This window comes from Canis lupus, chromosome 5, assembly GCF_048164855.1.
Source record: "Canis lupus baileyi chromosome 5, mCanLup2.hap1, whole genome shotgun sequence".
NCBI classification, from domain to species: domain Eukaryota; kingdom Metazoa; phylum Chordata; class Mammalia; order Carnivora; family Canidae; genus Canis; species Canis lupus.
The window spans coordinates 18,496,852-18,515,949 of NC_132842.1; the positions used below are offsets into that span (position 1 = coordinate 18,496,852).

Consider the following 19,098-nt stretch of genomic DNA (forward strand, 5'->3'; position numbering starts at 1 on the left):
TATAAATTCAAATCTGTAGTTTTCACAGTAGATCTGTTTTTCCAGTTAATGAACAAAATGCATCTCTTTATTTAGTTCATTTTGCTCTACCAGATGAAAATCTAATACTTCTAAGTCAAGATTCAGTGTCAAAACTCCAAATGGAAGTAGAGAAACCAATAATTTACAGAAAGGAAAGACATCATAGCAAGTATAAAAATTATGGGTAACTATCTTTTAAACCGATCAAGATCTTTTTCTTTGGTTCATGAATACAGATTTGAGCCTATATATTATAGAAATATTACACTCTTAAAGTGAATATGCAAACATAATGAGAAAACAAAAGCAAAAGCCTTACTGCCTTCAGATTGTAATTTCTAGTCATAAGATTATTTCATAACCATAGGACATGCACTCAGTATCCACCAAGGCCCAATAACTGCTCAATAGTATCTCAAAGTATCTTTCAACTGACTTTAGGAGATTATAGGTTCCAGGAGATCATGACCAATGGGCACTTCTGACCAGCAGTAGTGTCATTCCAACATATGCTCCAGTTATTGTGCTTTTGGTATTCTATTTAAAAAGTATGATTTAGGGATCCCTGGGTGGCTCAGCGGTTTAGCGCCTGCCTTCAGCCCAGGGTGTGATCCCGGAGACCCTGGATCGAGTCCCACATCGGGTTCCCTGCATGGGGCTTGCTTCTCCCTCTGCCTCTCTCTCTCTCTCTCTCTCTCTCTTTCTCTTTCTGTGTGTCTCTCATGAATAAATAAATAAGATCTTTAAAAAGTAAATAAATAAAATAAAAAGTCTGATTTATCACTTACATATAACACCCAGGGCACATCATAGCAAGTGTCCTTCTTAATATCCATTTATATGTAAGTGATGAATCACTGAATTCTCCTAAAACCAATCTTACACTATATGTTAACCAACTAGAATTTAAATAAAAAATGGAAACTAAATAAATAAAAGTTATCACCAGTTTGCATTCCTATCCATTCTCTGCATCCTTACCTGTTGCTTCCTGTGTTGGTCATTTTAGCCATTCTGACAGGTGTGAGGTAATATCTCATTGCAGTTCTGATTTGTATTTCCCTGATGATGGGTGATGTTGATGATCTTTTCATGTATCTGTTAGCCATCTGGAGGTCTTCTTTGGAAAAATGTCTATTCATGTGTTCTGTCCATTTTTAAACTAGATTATTTTTGGTGAGTTGAGTTTTTATAAGTTCTTATATATTTTGAAAACTAACACTTTATCAGATATGTCATTTGCAAATATTTTCTCCCATTCTACAGGTTGCGTTTTAGTTTTGTTGATTGTTTCCTTCAGTATGCAGAAGCTTTTTATCTTGATAAAGTCCCAATAGTTCATGTTTTTACTTTTGTTTCCCTTGCCTCAGGGGGTGTATCTAGTAAGAAGTGTAATGGCTGATATCAAAGAAGTTAGTATCTCCCCTAGGATTTGATGGCTTTCAGTCTCACACTTAGATCTTTTATTCATTTTGAAATTGTTTTCATGTATGATTCAAGAAAGCAGTGCAATTTCATTCTTTTGCATGTTGTGGTCCAGTTTTCCCAGCACCATTTGTTGAAGACACTGACTTTTTTGTTGGATATTCTCCTACTTTCTCAAAGATTATTTGACTATATGGTTGTAGATCCATTTCTGGTTTCTCTATTCTGTTCCATTAATCTGTTTTTATTTTTGTGCCAGTACCATACTATCTTGGTGATCACAGCTTTGGACTGTAGCTTGAAGTCTGGAATTGTGATGTAAATAATCAGTGCTTTTCTTTTTCAAAATTGCTTTGTCTATTCAGGCTTTTTTGTGGTTCCATAAAATTGTTTTTTCTAGCTCTGTGAAACATGCTGGTGGTATTTTGATAGAGATTGCATTAAATGTGTAGATTGCTTTAAGTAATATAAACATTTTAACAATATTTGTTCTTCCCAACCATGAGCATGGAATAATTGTCCATTTCTTTGTGTCCTCTTCAGTTTCTTTTACTAGTGTTTTATAGTTTTCAGATACAGGTCTTTTACCTCTTTCGTTATGTTTATTCCTAGGAATCTTATTGCTTTTGGTACAATTGTAAATGGGATTGATTCCTTAACTTTTTCTTTTTTATTGATGTCTAGAAATACAACAGATTTCTGTATGTCTATTTTGTATCCTGTGACTTTACTGAATCCATGTATCAATTCTAGCAGTATTTTAATGGAGTCTTTCAGATTTTCTACATATCATGTCATCTGCAATTAGTGAAGGTTTGACTTCTTCCTTGCTGATTTGGATGCCTTATATTTCTTTTTGTTGTATGACTGCTGTGGTTAGGACTTCCAGTACTATGTTAAATAATAATGGTGGGATGGACATCCCAGTCTTGTCCCTGACCATAGAGGAAAAGCTCTCAGTTTTCCCCCATTCACGATATTACTTGTGGGTGTTTCATATATGGCTTTTCATATGTTGAGGTATGTTCCCTCTAACCCTACATTGTTAAGGGTTTTTATCATGAATGGATGTTCTATTTTGTCAAATGCTTTTTTCTGAACCTACTGAGAGGATCATATGGTTCTTATCCTTACTTTTGTTAAAGTAGTGTATCACATCAATTGATTTGTAAACATTGAAATACCTTTCTAACCCAGGAATAAATCCTACTTGATCATGGTTAATGATTCTTTTAATCTACTCTTGGATTTGATATGCTAATATTTTATTGAAATTTTTTTATTTTTTATTTTGAAGCTACTCTTTTAAAAAAAATGTTTAAATTCAATGTAGGTAAAATATAGCATATTATTAATTTCAGGGGCAGAATTTAGTGATTCATCACTTGCATATAACACCCAGTACTCATTACATAAGTGCCCTCCTTAATGCCCATCACCCAATTACCCCACCACCCCACCCATTTTACATCCATACTCATCAGAGATATTGACCTGTAGTTCTCTTTTTTAGTGAATTCTTTATCTGGTTTTGGTATCAAGGTAATGCTGAACTCACTGAATAGGTTCGGATGTTTTCCTTCATTTTCTATTTTTTGGAATAGTTTGAGAAGAATAGGAATTAACTCTTTAAATATTTGGTAGAATTCTCCTGTGAAGCCATCTGGACCTGGATTTTTGTTTGTTGGGAGTTGTCTGATTACTGATTCAATTCTTTGGTGGTTATAGGCATGTTCACATTTTTTTCTTTCTTCCTTTCAGTTTTGGTAGTCTTTGTGTTTCTAGGAATCTATCCATTTCTTCTAGGTCATCCAACTTGTTGGCATGTTTTTTTATAATATTCTCTTACAATCATTTGTATTTCTGAGGTGTCAGTTGTTGTTTCTCCTCATTTATGATGTCATTTGAGTCCCTTCTCTTTTCTTTTTGGTAAGTCTAGCTAGAGGTTTATTAATTTCATTAATTTTGTCAAAAAACTGCTCCTTGTTTCATTGATCTGTTCTCTTTAGTTTCTATTTTTTTAATTTGTATATCATTTATTTTTGCTCCAATCTATATTATTTCCTTCCTTCTGCTCATGACAGGCTTCATTTGTTGTCCTTCTTCTTGCCTCCTTTGGTGTAAGGTTAGTTGCATATTTGAAATTTTTCTTACTTCTTGAGATAGGCCTGTATTGCTATATATTTCCTTCTTAGGACTGCTTTTTTGTTGTATTCCAAAGATTTTAGATGGTTGTATTTTCATTATCAGTTTTTTCCATGTATTGTTTTAATTTATTCTTTGATTTCTTGGTTGACTCATTCATTATGTAGTAGCATGTTGTTTAACCTCAATGTATGTGTGCTCTTTCTAAGTTTTTTCTTGTGGTTGGCCTCTAATTTCATTGTATTGAGGTCAAAGAAAGTACACGGTATGATTTAAAATTTGGTATTTGTTGATCTAATATGTGATCTATCCTGGAGAATGTCTCATGTGTACTTGAAAAGAATGAGTATCCTACTGTTTTAGGGTGGAATATTCTGAATATATCTGTTAGATCCATCTGGTCCAGTGTTTCATTCAAAGCCATTGTTTTCCTGTTGGTTTTCTGTTAGATGGTCTGTCCATTGATGTAAATGGTGTGCTAACGTCCCCTATTATTATTGTGTATCAATGAATTTTTTAGGTTATTGTTTTATTCATTTGGGTGCTCCCATGTTGGGTGCCTATATATTTACAATTGTTAGATCCTCATGTTGAATTGCCCTCTTTATTATGATGTAGTGTTCTTCTTTATCTCTTGGTTCACACTTTGTTTTATTTTTTTTAAGATTTTATTTATTTATTCATGAGAGACACAGAGAGAGAGAGAGAGAGAGAGAGAGAGAGAGAGAGGCAGAGACACAGGCAGAGGGAGAAGCAGGCTCTATGCAGGGAGCCTGACATGGGACTTGAAGCCGGGTCTCCAGAATCAGGCCCTGGGCTGAAGGTGGTGCTAAACCGCTGAGCCACCTGGGCTGCCCTCACACATTGTTTTAAAGTCTAGTTTGTATGATATAAATATTGCTAATCCAGCTTTCTTTTGACATCTATTTGCATGATAAATATTTCTCAAAACCCTCCCTTTCAGTATACAGGTTGTCTTTAGTTCTAAAATCAGTAGGCAACATATAGATGGGTCTTGTCTTTTAATCCATTCTGATGCCCTATGTCTTTTGATTGGAGCATTTGCCCATTTACATTCATTGTAACTATTGATAGATATGTATTTATTGCCATTGTATTGCTTATTGTAACATTGTTTCTGGAGATTTTCTCTATTCCTTTATTGTCTTTGTCACACTTGGTCTTTTCTTTCCACTCAGGGTCCCTTTTAATATATTTTACAGGGCTAGGTTAGTGGTAATGACCTCCCTAGTTCATTGGGGTTTTTTTTGTCTGGGAGACTCTATCTCTCCTTCTATTCTGAATGATAGCCTTGCTGGATAGAGTATTCTTGGCTACAGATTTTTCCCATTCAGCATGTTGAATATCTCAAGCCACTCTCTCTGGCTTGCTAGGTTTCTGTTGAGAAATCTGCAGCTAGCCTTATGCGACTTCCCTTTAAAGCTGGAGACTTCTTTTGTATTGCTACTTTTAAGATTTTTTATTTATCACTATGTTTTGCAAATTTAATTACAATGTCTTGGTATTGGCCTGCTTTTGTTGATTTTGATGGAAGTTCTCTATGCTTCCTGGATCTGGATGTCTGTTTCCTTCCCAGATGAGGGAAGTTTTCAGCTATAGTTTCCTCTAATAATTTTCTACCTTCTTTGCTTTCTCTTCTTCTTCTAGATTAGTATAATATGAATGTTTTTATGTTTGATGGAGTACTGAATTCCTTAAGACTATTGTTGTGTTACATAATTCATCCTTTTCTCTTTTGTTCACCTTCATTATTTTCAATCATTTTGTCTTCTATTATCTATAAGTCATTCCTCTGCTTCTTCCAACCTGTTGTTCATTGCATCAAGCCTGTTTCCAATTTGATTTATTGTATTCTTCATCTCTGATTCCTTTTTTAATATTTATCTCTGTAATAAGGGCCTCACTAATATATTCTATTCCTTTCTCAAACTCAGTGAGTGTCCTCATGATTGTTGCTTTAAATTCTTCATCAGGCATGTAACTTATATTTGTTTCACTTAGATCTCCAGCCATAGCCATATCTTGTTTTTCATTTAATATGAATTCTTCTGTCTTGGCATTTAAGTCTCTGAATTCTTCTCTGTGTTAGAAAAACCAGTTGTGTCTTCTGCTTTTGACTGTATTGGCTTTATGAAGAATAGGTCATATAGTGTCCAGTGCCTGGCACTTCAGGGAGTGTCTCTGGTGTGTGCCATGTATACTCTGCTGTCGTGTTTGGCTCTTCTATCTTTCAGGCCAGTGTCTGAAGAGGCTCTCCCTGCTTGCTGTGGACAGTGTTTTGTCCTTGGCCTGAATGTGGTGAATTTTAATTCTGGATTTCTGATCTATATTGCATTCCTTATCTCTGAAGAATGTCTTTTAATATTTTCTTGAAATTCAGATTTCCTGTCAAAAAAATATCCTCTATTTGTTTTTATAATGAGAAAACTATTGTGTCTCTTTCAATTTTGAGGGATGAATTTTCTGGATACAGAATTCTAGATTGGTAGAGTTCTTCCTTCAACACTTTAAATGTTTCTATTTTCTTGTTGCTTGCATTGTTTGGTGAGAATTATGGTATAATTCTTATCCTTGACTCTCTATAGGTTAGGTGTTTTGTTTTGTTTTCCTCTGGAGTCTTTAAGATGTTTTTCTCTGTCTTTGATTTTCTACTTTGAATGTAATATAATTAGATATAGGTTTTTTGGTATTTTTCATCTTTGGTATTCTCTGAGCTTCTATGATCTGTGGTTTGGGGCTGTCATTAATTTGGAAAACTCTCAGCCATTATTACTTTAAATATTTCTTTTGTTCCATTGTTTCCTCTGATATTCCCACTTGTGTATATTATAACTTTTATAATTGTCTCAGATTTTAGATATTCTGTTCCTTTTTTTCCCATTTATTTTTCTTTTCTTTTCAATTTGGAAAGTATTTAATGGCATATCCTCACTACTGATTTTTTTTCCTTGACTATGTCCAATATACTGATGAGCACATCAAAGGTATCCTTAATTTCTGCTGTAGTGTTTTTGATTTCTAACATTTTGATTTTTTTTAGACGTTCCAGATATCTGTTTATATTACCCATCTGTTCTCACATGTTGTCTATTTTTTCCGTGAGAGCTCTTAGCATATTAGTCATAATAAAAAGGCCAGCCCGTTGCTGGGGTCCATTGATTTGGGCCTGTCAGCTGGATCCTCAGAAGCAAAGCTGGATTCTGAGTCTATGAGAGAGGGATCTGGATCCTGGGTCCATGGGGGCTAGCTAGCCTGGCTCTGAATTGTATTGGGGCAGGCCTGGAACCTAGTTCCATGATAGCTAGCATAGAATCTGGGGTCTATAGCGATGGACCTGGAACATAGGTCTACACATACTAGCCTGGAATCTGGTTACATGGAGACCATCCTACAACCCAGATCCTCAGGGTGGGCCTGAAGTCTGGATTTACAAAGGCTGACCTGGCACCAGAGTCTATAGGTCATATCTAAAGCTGGTGTCTGTGGGGTTAGCATGAAGTTGTTGGTATGAAAAAGTGGGACTGTAGTGCAGCATGCATCTTCAGGAGTCAAATTGGCACCAGGCCCACTGGAGCCTGGGTCTATGAATCTGTCTAGTGTTTGGGTCTGCAGAGGAAGTTCTGGAGCCTGGATCCATTGGAGGTAGTATGGCATGTGGGTCTGCTGTGACTGTCTTGGTAGTGGGGTAGATCTGCAAACAGTCCCTAGAGGCTGGTTTGGCACCAGGGTCCACTGCACTTGACTTTTCACCTGAGTCACAGGGGTGGACCTGGAATCCGATACCTTGGCCCATGGGAACAGGTCCAGAGTCTGGGTCTGTGGACACCAGCCTGATACCAGCTTCCAATAGTGTAGTCTTTGAGACTGGATCAACAGTACAGGCCTAAAGGTTGTGTCTATGGAGACCAGCTTGGTACCAGGGACCACATGGATTAGCCTGGAGTCCAGGTCTGCAGGCAGACCTAGAGCTTGAATCTGCTAAAGTGGGCCTGGCACTGGGATCTTTGGAGGTGGACCCAGAGCCTGGATCCTCAGGGGCCAACCTGGTACCAGGTCTCACTTTAGTAGGCCTGGTACCAGGGGTAGTAGTGAAGTCAGACACTCATTTCATTTTCTTTCCTTCCAGGAGAGCTCTTAAATACAAGGAAATCTCTCTTGACATAGTACTGCATAGGCTTGGGGAAAGGGTGAAATGAGTTAAGTGAAACTGTCTGGCCTCCCCTCTTTAGTGTGTCTTTTCTTATTTTTGTGCTCTATCCAGGTGCTGTTATCTCTCATCTAGATTTCAGAATTCATATGAAGGTATTTTTATGTGTGGATGATTGTCAAATCATTGTTTCTGTGCATGGAAAAGGTCTGTAACCTCTTATTCTGCTATCTACTTTAACATTAATTTCTTTCTAGCATTTATTTTTTATTTGTTCTTAGAATTTCCACCTCTGTGCTTACATTGCCCATCTTTTCTTGCATGTTGTCTACTTTTTCTATTAGAGTCCTTTGTATATTAATAATATTCTGATAATTCCAATATCCCTGCCATCTCTGAGCATCATTCTGATGCTTTTGTCTCTTTAAACTATAATTTTTATCTTTTACTGTGCCTTAGAATTTTTGTTGTAAGTTAAACATGATATACTGGGGAAAGGAGCTCCAGTAAATAGATCTTTAATGATAAAGGCATGCAAGAAGAGAGAGTGTTTGATGGTCTTATTATTACATCTCATTCTATTTGTGAGCCTATGTCCCTGTACTATCAACTCCACCAGTTCTCCTCAGTTGCCCCCACTTCCGTGGCACTAGAATTTCTAGAGTGGCCTGGAGTTGGGTATTTTCATCCTCTTAGGTGGAAGACCAGAGAGATTGGAGTTGGGTATTTCCCATCATCCAAGGTGGTTAGATTCTAATAAAACTCCAGCAGATTTGGCTCTGGTAAAATAGTTTTTCCTGAGGGAAGGTCTTTTAAAGAAGAGCAGGGTGCTCTGGTATTTCAAAATGGTTACTTCTCTTATCCTTTTTTTGAAAACCAGAGTGGATTTTCTCCAGTATTCATTGTGAGAACCTGGTAGAGCTCCCTGAAGCAAAACTCACAGAAGTATGGGAGATCCACTATGACTGGGCACCCTCCTGGAGGTGTTTGTTTGTTTGTTTGTTTTTATCTCTCATAGCTATCCACACTAAGCTTCCACCAATTTATCAAATGCAGTTCAATTTTCTTGCCCCAGTACTAGGTCCCACAGAAGTTTCTACTCATAAAATTTCCTTCTGTTAAGCTCTGATTCTCTGTATGTGCCTCTCTGTCTCTCCAGTTTTGGAGACAGCAGGTTACCTGTGACTTTACTTCTATGAAGGACCTAAAAAGCACTGATTTTTCCATTTTTTTAGATTTTTACTTTATAAATGGAGTAACAATTTCCAGTCTCCTTATCCCAAAGCAGAAATTGAAAGTTTCCTTTTTTAAATTTCAATTTACCCCATATTTTGTAGATTTCTTTCTTGCATTCTTTTGGATTGATAATTTTTTCCTCTTGCTATTTTTTCAACTATTTTTTAAAGAATTTAAACTTTTCCCTAAAATATATATACCATAATAAAATTGAATAGTAAGTTCAAATGTGTTTATTAACTAGGTTTATTTATGAAACAAGATTTTCACACATATACTCAGAAAAAGTACTGTCTATATGTCTGTACTTTAACCATATAGTCTATAATAATTCATTGTTACTGTACTGTGGCCATGTGCTCATCACATTATAATACTGAGAGGAAATGCTGCTGTGTAGTTTCAATATATAGGTTTTTAAATGTATAGTTTTTTAAGTGAATTACAAATATCTCTTGTAGTTCAGAAGTTGAAGGAAGCATTGAAAGAGATGCCAGAACAAAATATTCTAGAGCAACTAATACTGAAAATATCTTTAACTCATTTCTAAATTGCTTTTGTTGTGAAATATAACACAGGGTATTTCATAAGACTTGTGTATAAATTTTAACAATTATATTTTTAAAAACTAGGGCAACCTCTATGGAGATCAAGAAATAGAGTACTGCTTCACATAAAATCTTCAGTATATCTTTCATAATTCCATATCCTCTTGTGGCAATCACTATTTAGAATTTTTGGCAGTAGTTTTACTATTTCCCTTTATTTTAGAACAACTATATGCAATTGCCAATATTTGACCATTTCTTACCTGCAACAATGGCAAGTTCTTATGGTTCGACCTAACTGATTTACCATTTTAATATCCCCCTTGGACTCATTGTCCTTTCTTTCTCTGATCTCTTTCTATAAATAGCGATTATCACTATGATCTGAACTGTATTGTCAGCCAATGATTTTATTGGCTGAACTCAACTGGAAACCAAAGTGCAAGGGACTAATTGATGAATTCCATGTGTGTTGGCTTTTGAGGACTTATAGATAACTAGAGAAAATTGCCCATCTTTTCCCCCTCAAAATCTTCATTTTATTCTTCATCCATGTGATGAATTTATGTATTTAACTTAAGGAACATTAGGGTCTATTAAAATCCATTTGATTTCAGTCATCTGGAATTTAAGAAACAAATGAAAGAGGGGAAAAAGAGAGAGCCAAACCAGGAAACAGACTCTTAAGTATAGATAACAAATGGAAGAGAAGTGAGCAGGAAGATGGGTTAAATGAGTGATGGGTATTAAGGAGGGCACTTATTGTGATGAGCACTGGGTGTTTTTTTGTAAATAATGAATCACTGAATTCTATACCTGAAAGTAATATTACATTGCATATTAACTAAGTGGAATTTAAATAAAATCTTAGAGAAAGAAAAAATAGAATCCACATAATTACAGAATAGTATCAATATGGTCTCACTCCCATATGTAACCTAAAGCATTGTTCACCACCAGTATTCTTCATATAAAGTGGCAGAAGAGAAGAAGGGGAGTAGTGTGATAAAAACAATTAATGAACATAAACTTTGCTGCTACAGTTGCCACTTCTATAACTAGTTATGAAGGCAGTTAGTTACCATAGCTGTTTTTGCACATCACACTTCCATATTCTCATCTTTGCCACCATCTCCTAAATAGGATATATCTAGAGGTAGCCCAATTATTATCTTCTAATAATTGATAACTTGATATTTTTTTTATTAGGTTGCTGCATTTTTCCATTATCATGACTTTTGTGCAAGGGAGTGTTATGCAGTGACTCAGTGAATCCCTTGGGTTCTGAATATAGTTTTTTTTGCCTTCACTAATTAAGATAAACTCAATTCCCTGTTGATTATTGGTATCAATCCTGTGACCAATCAGTAATCTCTTTGTCTGTCTATTGATTTAGTGGCATAGGGGTCCCAAATATCAAGAGGGCAATCACAGCTAGTAGTTTATTGGATGCATGACAATTTCTTTAGTAGGACATTTCTTCCACTGGGCACAAGGACCTCTGTAATCCACTTAACGAAGGTCATTGGGAAATAATGTGAAAATTATTTAAGTGAGTTATTAGTTGTTAGGGATATAAGGTTAGGCTATGGAGTAAATAGGGCTGTATATTGGCATCTGGTCTAAGTCATACATTGTATTCTGTATATCAGCACTGCAGTGTTTCAGAATTCACCCAGCCATTTTACACTTTCATAAAAGTTACTGCTTCTGAGTAGTGGAGCTTCTACTGATACCAATAATTTTCATAGGTAAAACCCATTATTAAACATCATTTTCCACAAAACATGTCTCTTGTTGGAGATGATGTTGTATACAATACTATAGAAGTGGAAAAGATATTCTTCAAATTAATAGATAATGATACTGGAAGAAATTCTATAGGCAGGAAAAGTGAATTTGTACCTCAAATATATATCTAATCCACTGAGGGCAAATCACTGCCCTGTCTGTGGTAGAAAGTTTAGTGTAACCCATTTACCACTGGGTGGTTTCCTGTTCCTTCTGGAAAATGATGTTATATTGAAAAGCTCAGTTTTGTCCTATGCTCTTGACAAGTTAAGCACTCAGCAGTGTCAGAATCCAGAATTCTTAGTGAGGAAAACTCTGTATTATTAAGTCTCTGCAGATGTTTCATCATTGCTACCATGGCTTCTTGGTACTCTAGGTCCGTGAAATAAGCCCCAGTGTAGCAGAGGAGTAAGGCTAACTGACATTCATAGGACAGGGCATGTAGTTGAGAGATTACCCTTTAATAAATACCTTCTTGTGTACATTTTAAGAATAAATTACATCTTTATGCACTCACATCCTATTCTAGGGAGTCATAGACATACATGTCCCCAAGATTCTTGTCATTTTTTTTCAATCTCTGTTTTCCCAAGTTCCTGACCACCTGGCCAAATCTATTAGCTTCTAACCCCAAATCAATGTATATTTAAATCTTAGACAATCTCTAGTTCTACATATAGGAGACCCAGGATGTACTGCTCCAAGTTCTTCCCAAAAAAAGGATTTCTTGGGGCACCTAGGTGGCTCAGTGGTTGAGGATCTGTCTTTGGCTCAGGTCGAGATCTCACGTCCCACATCAGGCTCCCCACAGGGAGCCTGCTTCTCCTTCTGCCTATGTCTCTGCCTTTCTCTGTGTCTCTAATGAATAAATAAAATCTTTTAAAAAAGGATTTCTCTTTACTACTGTCTTGTGACTATAATACAATATCAAAAGGTTAATACATAAAATATATAAAAGGAACAAGCAGTCTAATACAGAAATTGGCAAAAGATAGAAATTGTGAAGTTGTATTGGTTGTCAGTATTAACAGTAGGAATATATAATGACTTAAAAAACCTCTAAGTATTTCAAAATATGTATCAATGGCATTAAATATTTGTATTTCTATGATTCTGAAGTATTGCAATATCTATATTTCCCCAGAGAGTTAACACCTTTTTACCTATCTTGGTCTCAGGCCCCTGTTCCTAACCTCCTATGTTTGTTATTATAAATATATTTGTACATATATATAAAATACATTTATATACATATGTATGTAAGTATATATTTTATTCCTGAATTTTTCTAGTTAGGTGAAAGAAAGGGGTGACTACTTGTATTTACTTCAATAATTTATTCATACATGCTAAATTTCTTACAAATTACAAAGATCTAACTAATGGTTACTTAGCTTTGCAATTTAATATGGAGAATCACCAATTTAATGAAATGAGGAAATAAATACGTCATTGTATTTCAGAATGCTTTTAGATTAAATGTACATAGATGGAGGCTTCTCTTTAATGTATTTCAAGCATCTATTTTGTAGATGAGAAGGTAGGTGCCTCAGATGTCAGATAAAAATCTTTTGCCAGAAAAAAAAAATCTTTTGCCAGTAGACTCTAACTCAAAAGATCATCCTCAAATTGAGAAACACATGATTGTCCAAGTGGAAGTGCTTAGTATATACAATATTAAAAATAACTTTAAGTCACATAAGTATTCATATTCAGAAAAATTAATTTGGAATATAGTTACAAATATATACCAAACTAACCAATTATGATTTTTATATGCAGACTTTTAAAACAAAAACAATAATAATAATATCAAACATTTGTTACATATTAAACATTTACTATCAAACAATAAGTTATGCATGCAGAGGCTCTATGAGGGAAGTATTATTATTATCACCACTTAAGAAATGAGAACAGTGAGACATGGTGTAACTTGCCTAAATATCATAATTAAAGATGGACTTCAAACCTAGATAATCTACCTCTTTATCTTGCTATGACCCAAAGAGAACTAGAGAAAACCTTGGAAGTATCTGATTGTATTCAACTTTGAACTAATGAAACTGTTTCCTCAATTTCTCATGCAAATCCTTCTTTTGCTCTTCCTTTCTCTTGCTATCATTTCTCTGTTGCTATCAGAATTTCTTACAGTTGATCCACAGTAGTTTCCCCTTATTTGGAGCTTTACTTTCCATGGTTTCAGTTACCCTAGTCTGGTAACCATGATCTGGAAGCAGGTGATCATTCTTCTGAAATTTAATCAGAAGGTCAGTAGTTGCCTAACACTAATTATAGTGCCTAAGTCATTCACCTCACTTCATCTCATCACTTAGCATTTTATCATTTCATCACAAAAAGAAGGGTGAGTACAGTATGGTATTTGAGAGAGCATTCACATTTACTTAACTTTTATTATAATATGTGGTTATAATTGTCCTATGTTCTTATAATTTATTGTTGTTAATCTCTTCTGTGCCTAATTTATAAATTAAACTTTATCATAGGTATATATATATATGTAGGAAAACACATGGTATATATAAGGTTTGGTACTGCAATTTCAGACATCCACTGGGGGCCTTGGTACATACCCTCCATGGGTAAGGGGGTACTACTACACTTGTTATTATCAACTGCTGAGCCACCCAGGGATTCTCTGAGCCACCCAGGGATTCCCGATATAATTACACATTAAAAAGTTTCAATAATGACTAATAAACACTCAGATCAATGGAGCAGACTAGAAATTCTAGAAATTAGTAAAAAAAATACCATATAAGGGCAGCCGGGGTGGCTCAGCGGTTTAGTGCTGCCTTTGGCCCAGGGCGTGATCCTGGACACCCAGGATCCAGTCCCACATCGGGCTCCCTGCATGGAGCCTGCTTCTCCCTCTGCCTGTGTCTCTGCCCTCCCCCTCTCTCTCATGAATAAATAAATAAAATCTTAAAAAAAAAACATATGATACATTAAAAGAAAACTGGTCATATAAAAAAATTGTTTACCAAATGGTATTAAGACAAATGGAAAAAATAAAATGTGAGATTTATATTTCCCCTGTTCAAAAGACTGATTTATATTATAGATTATTTCCATGAAGAAACAAACATTGAAATAAAATATAAATTAATCCCTCTTACTAAAGTATAATTAACATGGTGTTTTATTAGCTTCAGTGATTCAACAATTCTATGCATTACTCAGTGCTCATCACAATATGAGTACTCTTAATCCCCTTTGACTATTTCACTCACCTACCCACGTACTTCCCCTCTGGCAATCACCAAGAGCCTAGGTTTTTGTTTGTCTCTGTTTTTCTTTGTTTCTTAAATTCTGCATATGAGTGAAATCATATGGTCTTTCTCTGACTGACTTCTTTGACTTACCATTATACTCTCTAGATACATTCACATAGTTGTAAATGGAAAAATTTCATTCTTTTTTATGGCTGAATAATACTGCATTGTGTATATATCTATATCTATCTATCTATATCACTTCTTTATCCATTCATCTATCAGTGGACATCCCAGTTGCTTTGATATCATGGCTATTGTAAATAATGCTGCAATAAACATACAGGTGCATATGTCTCTTGGAATTAGTGTTTTCATTTTTTGGGGTAAATATCAAGTAGTGGAATTACTGGATCATAAGGTACTACTATTTTTAATTTTTTAAAGTATCTCAGACTATTTTCCACAATGGTTGCACCAGTTTGTATTCCCTCCAACAGCAAATGAAAGTTCCTTTCTCTCCTCATCCTTGCCAATACTTATTATTTCTTGTATTTTTGATTTTAGCCATTTTGACAGGTGTGAGGTGATACTTCATTGTGGTTTTGATTTGCATGTCCCTGATTATTAGTTATGATGAGCAACTAATCATATGTCTGTTAGCCATATTCATGTCTTCTTTGATAAAATGTCTATTAATTTCCTCTGTCATTTTAAAACTGGATTATTTGGGGATTTCTTTTGGTGTTGTGTTGTATAAATTCTTTATATACATTGGATATTAATTCCTTCTTAGACACATCATTTGCAAATATCTTCTCCCATTTAATAGGATGCCTCTTTGTTTTCGTTGATGTACAAAATCCTTTTATTCTGGTGTGTCCCAACAGTTTAATTTTGCTTTTCTAGAAAAATATTTCTATACCTGAGTATAATTTCAAAGAAATTACTGCCTCTATTTTCTTCGAGGAATTTTATGGTTTCAAGTCTCAACATTTGGGCCATTAATCCATTTTGAACTTTTTTGTGTGTGTGATGTGAGAAAGCTGTCCAGTTTTCTCAACATTTGTTGAGAGATACTACCTTTTTCCCACTGAATATTCTTACATACTTTATTGTAGATTAACTGACCACAAAAATGTGGACTCTTTATTCTGTTCCAATGATCAATGTGTCTATTTTTGTGCAGTACCGTACTGTTGTGATTACTAGATTTGTAGTGTATTTTGAAATCTGGGATACCTCCAGTTTTTATCTTTTTCAAAATTGCTTTGGTAATTCCTGGTCTTTTGAGGTTTCCATACAAATTTTAGCATTATTTGTTCTCGTTCTGTGAAAATGCCACTGGTATTTAGATAGGAATTGCATTAAATTTAAAAATGCTAAAAAAAAAATGCTTTGTATGGGAGGTGGAAGACTAGGGTCCCCAAATCACCTGTCCCCACCAAATTACCTAGATAACCTTCAAATCATCCTGAAAATATACAAATTCGGCCTGAGATTTAAAGAGAGAACAGCTGGAATGCTACAGTGAGAAGAGTTCACGCTTCTATCAAGGTAGGAAGACGGGGAAAAAGAAATAAAGAAACAAAAGGCCTCCGAGGGGGAGGGGCCCGCGAGGAGCCGGGCTGAGGCCGGGGCGAGTGTCCCCAGGACAGGAGAGCCCCATCCCGGAGGAGCAGGAGCTGCACCGACCTTCCCGGGCGGAAAGGGGGTCGCAGGGAGTTGGAGCAGGACCCAGGAGGGCGGGGATGCCCTCGGGCTCCCAGGGACACTAACAGACACCTGCGCCCCGGGAGAGTGCGCCGAGCTCCCTAAGGGCTGCAGCGGGCACGGCGGGACCCGGAGCAGCTCGGAGGGGCTCGGGGGCGGCTCCGCGGAGGGGGCTGCGGGGCGGGAGCAGCTGGGGGGGGTCGGGGGCGGCTCCGCGGAGGGGGCTGCGGGGCGGGAGCAGCTGGGGGGGCTCGGGCGGCGGCTCCGCGGAGGAGGCTGCCGGGCGGGAGCGTGAATCCAACAGCGAAGGCCCCGGAGCACAGGGCGCCGGGACACAGCCCAGGATCCGGCCTCCCCCGGGACAGGCAGAGGCCAGGAGGGCCCAGGACAGCAAGGACGCTCCTGCCCCAGCTGAGCAGATCAGCGGCCCGGCCCGGAGCCTCCAGGCCCTGCAGACGGAGAGCTCTGGAGCTACTGCGGGGGCTGACTCCAGGGCTGCAGAGCTGGCCCCGCCACTGCGGTTGTTCCTCCAGGGGCCTCACGGGGTAAACAACCCCCACTGAGCCCTGCACCAGGCAGGGGGCTGAGCAGCTCCCCCAAGTGCTAACACCTGAAAATCAGCACAGCAGGCCCCTCCCCCAGAAGACCACCTAGACGGACAAGTTCCGGGGAAGTCAAGGGACTTAAAGTATACAGAATCAGAAGATACTCCCCGGTGTTTCTTTCTTTTTCTTTTCTTTTTTTTTTATTTTTGTGCTTTTTGATTTCTGTTTTCTTCCCCCACCCCTTTTTTCCGTTTCTTTCTTTTTCTATCTCTTTTTCTCTTTCTTTCTTCCCTTTTTCTTTTTCTCTTTTCTTTCCTTCTTTCTCTCCTCTCTTTTTCTCCTTTTCTCAATACAACTTGTTTTTGGCCACTCTGCACTGAGCAAAATGACTAGAAGGAAAACCTCACCTCAAAAGAAAGAATCAGAAGCAGTCCTCTCTCCCACAGAGTTACAACATCTGGATTACAATTCAATGCCAGAAAGCCATTTCAGAAGCACTACTATAAAGGTACTGGTGGCTCTAGAAAAAAGCATAAAGGACTCAAGAGACTTCATGACTGCAGAATTTAGATCTAATCAGGCAGAAATTAAAAATCAATTGAATGAGATGCAATTGAAACTAGAATTCCTAACGAGGAGGGTTAACGAGGTGGAAGAACAAGTGAGTGACATAGAAGACAAGTTGATGGCAAAGAGGGAAACTGAGGAAAAAAGAGACAATTAAAAGACCATGAGAATAGATTAAGGGATAAATGACAGTCTGAGGAAGAAAAACATACGTTTAATTGGGGTTCCCGAGGATGCCAAAAGGGACAGAGGTCCAGAATATATATTTGAACAAAACCTAGCTGAAAACTTTCCTAATCTGGGAAGGGAAACAGGCATTCAGATCCAGGAAATAGAGAGATCCCCCCCCCAAAATCAATAAAAACCGTTCAACACCTCGACATTTGTAGTGAAGCTTGCAAATTCCAAAGATAAAGAGAAGATCCTTAAAGCAGCAAGAGTCAAGAAATCCATGACTTTTATGGGGAGGAGTATTAGGGTAACAGCAGACCTCTCCTGTCACAGAGACCAGGCAGGCCAGAAACGGCTGGCAGGATATATTCAGGGTCCTAAAAGAGAAAAACATGCAACCAAGAATACTTTATCCAGCAAGGCTCTCATTCAGAATGGAAGGAGATGTAAAGAGCTTCCAAGACAGGCAGAAACTGAAAGAATATGTGACCTCCAAACCAGCTCTGCAAGAAATTTTAAGGGGGACTCTTAAAATTCCCCCTTAAGAAGAAGTCCAGTGGAACAATCCACAAAAACAAGGACTGAACAGATAGCATGATGACACTAAACTCATATCTGTCAATAGTAACTCTGAACGTGAATGGGCTTAATGACCCCATCAAAAGCCGCAGGGTGTCAGACTGGATAAAAAAGCAGGACCCATCTATTTTCTGTCTACAACAGACTCATTTTAGACAGAAGGACACCTACAACCTGAAAATAAAAGGTTGGAGAATCATTTACCATTCAAATGGTCCTCAAAAGAAAGCAGGGGTAGCCATCCTTATATCAGATAGACTAAAATTTACCCCGAGGACTATAGTGAGAGATGAAGAGGGACACTATATCATACTTAAAGTATCTATCGAACAAGAGGACTTAACAATCCTCAATATATATGCCCCGAATGTGGGAGCTGCCAAATATTTAAACCAATTAATAACCAAAGTGAAGAAATACTTAGATAATAATACACTTACACTTGGTGACTTCAATCTAGCGCTTTCTACACTCGATAGGTCTTCTAAACACAACATCTCCAAAGAAACGAGAGCTTTAAATGAAGCTGGACCAGCTGGACCATATGGATTTCATAGATATCTACAGAACTTTACATCCAAATTCAACTGAATACACATTCTTCTCAAGTGCACATGGAACTTTCTCCAAATAGACCACATACTGGGTCACAAATCGGGTATGAACCCATACCAAAAGATTGGGATCGTCCCCTGCATATTCTCAGACCATAATGCCTTGAAATTAGAAATAAATCACAACAAGAAGTTTGGAAGGACCTCAAACACGTGGAGGTTAAGGACAATCCTGCTAAAAGATGAAAGGGTCAACCAGGAAATCAAGGAAGAATTAAAAAGATTCATGGAAACTAATGAGAATGAAGATACAACCGTTCAAAATCTTTGATGCAGCAAAAGCAGTCCTAAGGGGGAAATACATCGCAATACAAGCATCCATTCAAAAAACTGGAAAGA

At 37.1% G+C, this 19,098-nt stretch overlaps 1 protein-coding gene across 7 annotated transcripts in view; it reads left to right on the forward strand.

The window, feature by feature from the left end:
- Nucleotides 1–19,098, forward strand: part of LOC140633280 (coiled-coil domain-containing protein 7-like) — a 356,022-nt gene that overhangs the window by 233,432 nt on the left and 103,492 nt on the right. The window contains exon 26 of one of the 7 annotated variants that reach the window (XM_072825606.1): nt 76–205. The exons of the other annotated variants lie outside the window; for them this stretch is intronic. Within the exon in view, the coding sequence (XP_072681707.1) occupies nt 76–205 (130 nt within the window). The remainder of the gene's footprint in view (nt 1–75; nt 206–19,098) is intronic. 7 annotated transcript variants of the gene reach the window in all.